This window comes from Trypanosoma conorhini, assembly GCF_003719485.1.
Source record: "Trypanosoma conorhini strain 025E chromosome Unknown Tco_14.4_contig_00737, whole genome shotgun sequence".
Lineage (NCBI taxonomy): Eukaryota > Euglenozoa > Kinetoplastea > Trypanosomatida > Trypanosomatidae > Trypanosoma > Trypanosoma conorhini.
In genome coordinates this window covers 1-8,080 of record NW_021704828.1, presented here as the reverse complement: position 1 = coordinate 8,080, position 8,080 = coordinate 1, and the positions used below count along the sequence as shown (strand labels likewise).

Genomic DNA, 8,080 nt, shown 5'->3' with positions numbered 1-8,080 from the left:
GAAGCGCCTGGGCCGTGGCGTTCACGGTTGAGGAGCTGAAGGCTGCCGGCGTCAACCTCGTGTCGCCCCGACGATTGGCATTCGCGTGGATCGCGCCGGAAGAACAAGAGCGAGGAGGGAATGAGCGTTAACATCCAGCGCCTGAAGACGTACATGAGCAAGCTGGTGCTCTTCCCGGTGAGCTCCAAGAGCGTGCGGAAGGGCGAGGCGACCGAGGAGGAGGTGAAGGCCGCCGCTCAGGACCGCACGCGCTTTGGCACGGCGGCCGTGGGTGGTCTTGTGACGCCCGCCCCCGAGTCCGCGCGCAGGCTGACCGAGGAGGAGCGCACGAAGAACGTGTACAAGTTCCTCAAGAAGAACCACAGCGCGGTCCGCTTCTTTGGTGCTCGCAAGGCGCGCGCGGCGCGAAAGGAGGCCAAGGAGAACGAGAAGAAGTAAGGCGTGCAAGCTCATTTTGTTTTCTCTTTTTTGGTTTGAATTCTTTATCGCTACCCTGCGGTAGCCGCCTTACTGGCCAACACCGGGCGCTTCCTCCAGAAGCTGCCAAAACAGTTGTTGGTTTCAATGGGTCTGCGCACCTTGTTGATGGTGTTGTGGGGGAACTCCTTTCTTGCGTTGCGTGTTTGCTATTTTTTTTATTTTTTATTTTTATTTTTTTCTGCTCTTATCCATCGGCCGTTGTTCGTGTTCCTGCGCAGGGAATAGAAGAAAACGCTCTCGCACTCACACAGCGACGCGAAAGAGAAATAAACGCACACCACTGTCACTCACACCCGCGGAAAGTAATACTGAGGGGTGGGTGACTGCGTTAGAGGAGGGTTTGGCGCTGCATTGCGACCCGGCGAAGAATGTCGAGGAGCCGCTTTGCCCATTTGCGCATCGCCGACAGCGACTCCGACTCGGAGGATGCGCAGACCAACAGGCACCCCAGCGCGGTTCCCCTCTTCGACATCACACTGAAGCCCAAGGTGGACGCTTCTGGGCGTTGAATTCGGCGGCGCCCGCTGCTGCTTCTTCGGTTCCTTTTGCTGCCGGGGTGAGAGGAGGCGCTGCCATTGCGACGGCGCCAGCTGAAGAACAAGTAAGTTCCCCTCCTCATCCACCGATAGCAGACTTTACCAGTGCCCCTCATTCGGTAAAAGGGCCTTCCTCGCTCCCTTCAAACCCCGAGAAGAGTGACCCGGCAAGGAGACCCAGCAGCAATGCGGCTACTGCCACCGCGAAGGCTTCGGCGCCCAGTTCAGAGCGAGGAGGCGTCCAACGGAATCTGCGGGGTGAATCGTTAAATGTGCCTGCGGTTGTTCCTCTTGCTTCCACACCAGCTTCCGTCTCTGAGAAAATTGTGAAGGAGGCACGCGTGGAGGAGAAGGCACCACCGGAAATTTCCGTAAAATCACCACAGGAGCCACAGGCAAGGGCAGCAATGACCGAAGAAAGGGGAAGGAGGGCTGAGGCGGGTTCCAAGACGGCACCGGCGGAGGAACCACAAAGGGCCGCAATTGGCGGTAGAGAAAAAGGGGAGTTTCGGGATGCAGCAGCTGGTAGTGCAAAGCCCGCAGCCCCCACAACAGCCGTTGGCCCCGAAGACGCGGCGGTGAGGCGCGTCCTGGAAGAAAAGTATTGGGAAAAAACCCACGGGTTTGACCCGTCTAAGCGAGGGATGCCGCTCTTTTTGGCCCTAGAGCATAGTCCCTCTAAGTCCGCACCGATGCGGTCTAAGCCACCGGAGCGCGGCGTGTTGAAGGCCGAAGCCGGGGCGGTAAGCGCGTTGGAACCTCCACAAGGCGAACCTGAACAGAAGTCTCTGGAATCGGCAAGCGAGAAAAAGTTGCTTGACGAAGAATTGGCAATGGCTTCCCATCACGATTGGCTCCCTAAGGAAGAAACGGTGGGGATTGAAGAGCCAGCGATTACTATGCCTAGCGTGGCTCCTGTGAAGGATGAGGGCCCAGGGGGCTCGCAGAGCATTGCTCAGGCGAGCCAAAGTGGCGAGGCTCACCAAAGACGCATACAGCACATGGGTAACGCCTCTGGAGGAGCAGGTGAAGGAAAAGAGTCCAATGCCTCCGACAAGGTTGCCGTGCCGGAAGAAGCGCCTAGCGAGAAGCAAAAGACGGCAACTCACTCTGAAAGTGAAGTGGAGGCCAATGTGGGGGGAAAGCAAACTCTTTATACGGAAGGAAATCAACCCTTTCTTTCCGAACCAATCGAAGAAGCTCAAGGATTTCCCTCAACTACTAAAAGTGGCCTCAAATCACCATGCAACATACACGCAAGTGAGTACGCCGACAGCGTGAATATGTACCAAAGCAATCAGGGGAGCGTCAGGAGCAACATGAGTCATTCTATCACGGGCAGCAGGCATAGGGGGAATACAGAAGGTGCTATTCACGGCGATGAAGCTTGGGCCAAGCAAGCGCTGCCCATGAATGGTGAGGTCAGGCGGGGCTCTCTGACGGGGAGGCTTGAAACCCACGCACTGGAAGGAGGTGCAGCGCCGGAAGGTAATGAGCCTCCTATCACGAGCGAGGGACCACCGCACACGTCGGAACTAACCGCCGAGGTCCTGCGAAATTACTTCTCAAACAACTTTGCAGTGACAAGTGGGGGAGAACGCGCTGAGGGTGTGGAATACACGGATTCCTCTCTGTATAAGACGTGCCTGTCCGCAGGGACGAACGATGGGGGCAGCCTGCGGGGGAGAAGAAAGCTGCCTAAGCGTTATGCGGCGCCTAACTGCAGCGGAATGGTCTCCTCAACGAGGCCAGACCCGGTAATTCCACCGTTTCACAGACGTCTCCTTTTGGATATGGAGGAGAAGATGGATAGAGAGAAGAGAACCCTGGAGCATTCGCTGAACGAATACACTTTTCACCCCCAAACCGCTGCTGTGCCGCACGGACGGTTACCCCAAAGGCGACATAAACCAACAAACGCAGGTGGTTTGTCGGAATCGCCGCATCAGAGTTCTCCTGCAATATCACAAAGTTTACCGTCGCGACGCATAGTCATGGAGGATCCCTTGCCGACATTTACACCGGAGATTTCCAAATTTGCAAGAGAGGCACCGCGGTCTAATTTGCCTTACCATGAACGCCTGTACACGCCAAAGGCCGCCTTGCCTCGGGCGGGGACAGCTGGCGTTTCAAAAGGTCATTCCCTGGATCTCTCGCCGCGCATGCTGGAGTTAATCGATAATTCAACGCCGCCACTGTTTCATCCGACCATTTCTCCCTTGGCCATGTCTATTGAGAATGGTGCCCCGTTTCATGAGCGCCTCTACCAAACGAAAGAGGAGATGGAGCGACGTCGCAGCGGCGGCGCTCCTGTACAGTCACCCACAGTCTCCCCCCGTCGATCACCACGAAATATCAAGTTGTCTCCGCGTCTTTTGCAGCGTCCTCCGCCGCCGCCGGAGACGCTCCCGTACTCGTTTCATCCGGAGATTTCACCACGTGCAAGGTCTATGGAGGCCAACGCCCCTGTTCATCAGCGGCTCTACCCCACAAAGGAGGAAAGATCGGCGGTCTTAGAACGACAACAAAAGAAATTTGATGAGTTTTTGGCCTCCTTTCAGCCTTCCATCACGGACCGTGGCAGCCGTGCATACGAGGGTTCTGGTGTGGTGCGACGAAATGTCGTTAGGCGTCTGACGGAACCAAGGGAGCAACCTCAGCAGTTTGTTGACCCGGCCCTCACTTTTCACCCCTTTATCACGCAGAAAGCAAGAGATTTGAAAACTGGGAATTTGGCGGCATCATCGTGGCGGTTTGGCGATTCGAATGAGTGAGCGCAGTAGTGTGTCCTGTATTTTTCTGAAATATGTATATTTTCGGGGGAGTGCGTGTACTTTCATTGCTTTGACCATTGCTTTTATTTATGCATTCGGAATTCATTTCCCTCCCCTCCCAGAAAGAAACGGAGAAAAACGCATTCCTCACTCATACGTCCAACGAAGAAGGAAACTTAAGCAAAAAAAAATGCAAAACAAAACACAGTTATTTTTGCGAGTAATGGCGACTGTCTCTTCTGTTTGTGTTGCCATGTGCGAGCTTACTTTTTACAGCTACGTGACTTCATTTTGTGATTTATTTATCTGTTGCTTCTCCTTTTACCTTCTTTATTATGTACCTTATTTTTACCATCGCAGGAGAAAAGGTGGCCTGAGAGGACGGCCCCTCGGCGCCACTGTGTGGAGCTGTGTAATCACGTATATTTGGGGCTTGCGCAGAGCCAATGAAGCAATTTCAAGAGTGTGAAGGCTGCGACGAGGGTGATGTTGAGTTAGCTAACTGCATTGAGTGTGGGCGCCGTCTGTGCCGTCTGTGTTTGAGCTGCGCTGGGCAGTGTGCCGATTGTGCAGCAAAGGCTAAACACTCGGCTCTGGAGTGTGCCTTATGCAGGAATAGGGAAAAGGAGCTTTGCTGCTGTGCCGTATGCCACTCCATGTTCTGTGGGGCGTGTGTACTTCAGCCGTATAGGAATCGTCCCACCACCTTTCTCTGCAGGGGCTGTCAGGCGTCATCCTCACTGGCGGGAGCGGTGACGGTGTGTGGCAGATGTAACGAGACGATACGAGACGAAAGCAAACTGTATTACTGCGAGCTGTGTGCACACCCGCTATGCCGCGATTGCCTTCCTGCCGCCTTTGAGTGTGGTGTGTTGAAGTGTCAGACGTGTTGTCCGTCCCCTGTCCGGCTAGTGAGCAAAGACAGGCATGCTCGAACGCTTTTAAGCGATGAGCTGAGCTCCTTGATAGCTTCCATTCTTCACGAACAGCCGTCAGATAAATCAACAGCAGCCGTCGCAGTACCGGCAGCACCTGCAGTAACGTCCCCAGCGAGGCCGTCTGCGTTAACAAAGTCAGTGGCAAACACAACGTCCGGGGCGGCGTTCTCAAAGTATAGGCGGTTGCGCAAGCACGAAAAGCTGGGTGAGGGGGGCCAGGGGGTTGTGTTTAAGTGTACGACATTGGACAATGAGGTGGTGGTTTCAAAAGAGATGACGTTTGATGATAACGAGCGGGCAGTTTTTGAGGCGCGTCTGGTGCAGGCTCAAAAGATGCGGAAGCTTTCCCACAATCATCTCATACGGTACTTGGATGTGATTGGTACTGAGAACCCGTTGAAGATTTGTGTTATCATGCCCTACTACTCAGAGGGTGACCTGTCCAAGTACATCAGCCGGCAGCGTGGACCCATTGAGGAGAGCACGCTTTGTTCTATTATTCTCCAGCTAGCACATGCTTTGGACTACCTACATTCCCAGAATCCACCACTAGCACACTGTGACGTCAAACCAGACAATATACTTCTTCTCAACTGCGAACAAGTACTTCTTATGGATTTGGATCTGTGTCATTCTTGCGGGGTTCAGGCGAGTCTGACGATGCGAGTACTCCACGAGTGCAAAAGGAACTCCCCGACGTTTGAGTATCGTGCACCAGAGCTGGTGAGCTCAGCGGGATCCACAGAGTCTGATATATTTAGTTTAGGTGTTGTCGCGTTTGTTTTGGCGACGCTACCCGAGTTTGCCATGCTCCGCAACAGCAAGGGCGCGATGATGGTGCTGAATCACTCGGACTGGACGCCAGACTCCTTGGCAAGGGCTGTTCGTCGTGCTATTCGAGAACACACAGGCGACTACCCGGAGGAGTTGATTGATCTCATTATTGAGATGCTGCGCCACCAACCAGCGTCTCGGCCCCGGGCGTCTGAGGTCAAGGAGCGGCTTACGACAGCGATGGCAAACCGTCTTTTGAGATGAGATCGATGCGGGCTGGAGTGCGTTCGCTTCTTCTTTTGTTTGCTCGCCTTTTCGTTTGCGCCGTTTGCGTGCGTCAGTATTGTCGCTCGCTCCAATTCTTGACATCGTCTTCCTGCCTGCTACCACAGTTCTTTTTTTTTTGTTGTTGATTTTGTTGCTGCTTTCCTTCACAGTTCCCTACCTTCAGATGCCGGCACATGTACCGATGAAAGGCGAAGGCATTGTGTGCCTTTTTGCGACTAGTGGGGGAGGGGTGAGACACTTGCGTGCAGTGACGGTGACCTGGCGCAGCGAAAATTATGAATGCCACACAAGGGCAAAGTGGAGGGGGGGGGGGAGGGAGACGTCGCAGTCCGCTGCGGCTGCCATCGGGGGAGAGGGGGCAGGCGCACCGATGGGCAGCCAAAATATGAACCCCCATCCCATCCACCCGCTTTTTTTTTTTTTAATTTGGCTCTCAGCTCCGCTCGGCGGGGGGCTCTGGCTTGCTTATTTTTTATTTCTTTTTTTCTGCTCTGCTCGCAATGTCCTCGTTGCCCGGTGTATGCAGAAGGGCGTGCGCGCTGGAAGGGGAACCAGCAATAACCACAGAAACGAAAGGAGACCGGCCGCGAGTATTCCCTCTGGTGGTGCGACACTAGCGGGGGAGGCAGCTCGGAGGGCGGGGCACTAGAGCCACGGAGGGAAGGACAAGAGCGTGCCCCATTCATTCCTGACGCCTTCTAGCGGCGTGCGTGCGTGCGTGCGTGTGCATTTCTGGAAAACGTAAACGTTAAGGCAGGCAGACAAAAGGGGTCGACAGCTCCTTTCCTTATATATATATATACGGACAGAACACGAGGGCGAGAGGTGCGTTCGGACAGACGTGTTAATCTGGTTATTGAAGTCGGCTGCAATGTCTGTAGATTTCACGTCAAAGGCCGTAGATCTCTTGAAGCGTGCGACCACGCTTGACGAGTCAAAGGAGTATGAGGAGGCATACCGCTGGTACATGGACTCCATTGAGGTTTTCATGACGGCCATCAAGTACGAAAATAAGAATCCAACAAAGAAGGAAATGCTAAAGAATAAGGTGCGCCAAGTGATGGAGCGGGCGAAGATGATCAAGGAGTACTTGGATGGGTCCAAGGAGGGCGACAACGGTGGTGCCGGAAATGCGGGCAGCACGGCGCAGAAGACGGCCTCCGCAAGTAAGAAGGCCAAGGAGGAGGAGGAAGACAAGCAACGCATGAGGAATGCGTTGGGAGGCGCAATTGTGCGGGTGAAACCCAACGTGAAGTGGTCGGAGATTGCCGGCCTGGAGGGGGCGAAGGAGGCACTTAAGGAGGCAGTCATTCTTCCGGTTCGTTTTCCGCAGCTCTTCACTGGCAATCGTAAGCCGTGGAAGGGGATTCTCATGTACGGTCCGCCTGGCACGGGCAAGTCGTTCCTAGCAAAGGCAGTGGCAACCGAGGCAGACGGCACCTTCTTGAGCGTTAGCAGCGCGGATCTGATGTCCCGGTGGTTGGGTGACTCGGAAAAGTTGGTGAGAAACCTGTTCGAAATGGCCCGGGAAGCGTGGAAAACCGACGGGAAACCAGCTATTATATTTATTGACGAGATAGATTCCATGTGCTCCGCCCGCTCGGATAATGAAAACGATGCCCTGCGTCGCATTAAAACCGAGTTTCTGGTGCAGATGCAGGGCGTGGGTCACGAGGATGACGGCGTGCTGGTGCTGGGTGCCACCAACATCCCATGGACGCTTGACAGTGCTGTCCGTCGCCGTTTCGAGCGTCGTATTTACATCCCGCTTCCAGACCTCCAGGCGCGGTATCAGATGTTTAAAATTCACATTGGGGACACCCCCCACACGCTAACGGAGAAGGATTGGTACGAGTTGGCGCAGATGACGGACAAGTACAGCGGCAGCGACATCAACATTGTTGTGCGCAACGCCATGATGGAGTGTATTAGGTCCGTACAGGTGGCAACTCACTTCAAGCGTGTGACGGGACCAGATGTGAAGGATCCCACACGGACGACGAACAACCGTCTGGTGCCGTGTTCGCCCGGGGACCCAGAGGGATTTATGATGACGGCGCAGGAGCTGACGGAGCCGGAGCTGCTGATGCCGCTCCCAGTGACCATGCAGGACTTCATCAAGGCTCTGCGCACCGCCCGCCCCTCTGTTTCGGATTCTGACATAACGCAGCACATCAAGTTCACCGAAGACTTTGGACAGGAGGGTTAGCACTACGCTGAAGAAGGTCAAAAAAAAAAAAAGGAACGCTTCTCATCTTTTTTTCTTTTTTTTCCTTTCTCTTCTCTTCCT

General features: G+C 54.5%; 5 protein-coding genes across 5 annotated transcripts, besides 3 other annotated features; 4 read left to right on the top strand and 1 right to left on the bottom strand.

The window, feature by feature from the left end:
* Positions 1 to 120: 120 nt before the first annotated feature.
* Positions 121 to 438, top strand: Tco025E_08259 (60S ribosomal protein L13; the record flags this gene model as incomplete). The annotated part of the gene is made up of 1 exon (XM_029375114.1): positions 121 to 438. The coding sequence occupies one exon, from the start codon at positions 121 to 123 to the stop codon at positions 436 to 438; it is 318 nt and encodes a 105-aa protein (XP_029224772.1).
* Positions 439 to 629: 191 nt separating this feature from the next.
* Positions 630 to 658: a microsatellite.
* A 150-nt stretch (positions 659 to 808) lies between these two features.
* On the bottom strand, positions 809 to 1,132 carry Tco025E_08258 (uncharacterized protein; the record flags this gene model as incomplete). Its single annotated transcript, XM_029375113.1, has 1 exon — positions 809 to 1,132. The coding sequence occupies one exon, from the start codon at positions 1,130 to 1,132 to the stop codon at positions 809 to 811; it is 324 nt and encodes a 107-aa protein (XP_029224771.1).
* Positions 1,133 to 1,423: 291 nt separating this feature from the next.
* Positions 1,424 to 3,790, top strand: Tco025E_08257 (uncharacterized protein; the record flags this gene model as incomplete). Its single annotated transcript, XM_029375112.1, has 1 exon — positions 1,424 to 3,790. The coding sequence occupies one exon, from the start codon at positions 1,424 to 1,426 to the stop codon at positions 3,788 to 3,790; it is 2,367 nt and encodes a 788-aa protein (XP_029224770.1).
* A 446-nt stretch (positions 3,791 to 4,236) lies between these two features.
* Tco025E_08256 (putative protein kinase) lies at positions 4,237 to 5,766 on the top strand (the record flags this gene model as incomplete). Its single annotated transcript, XM_029375111.1, has 1 exon — positions 4,237 to 5,766. The coding sequence occupies one exon, from the start codon at positions 4,237 to 4,239 to the stop codon at positions 5,764 to 5,766; it is 1,530 nt and encodes a 509-aa protein (XP_029224769.1).
* Positions 5,767 to 6,491: 725 nt separating this feature from the next.
* Positions 6,492 to 6,515: a microsatellite.
* Positions 6,516 to 6,661: 146 nt separating this feature from the next.
* Positions 6,662 to 7,999, top strand: Tco025E_08255 (vacuolar protein sorting-associated protein 4; the record flags this gene model as incomplete). Its single annotated transcript, XM_029375110.1, has 1 exon — positions 6,662 to 7,999. One exon carries the CDS (start codon positions 6,662 to 6,664, stop codon positions 7,997 to 7,999), a length of 1,338 nt encoding a protein of 445 aa, XP_029224768.1.
* Positions 8,000 to 8,037: 38 nt separating this feature from the next.
* Positions 8,038 to 8,078: a sequence feature (GA-rich).
* Between the last annotated feature and the right edge of the window lie 2 nt (positions 8,079 to 8,080).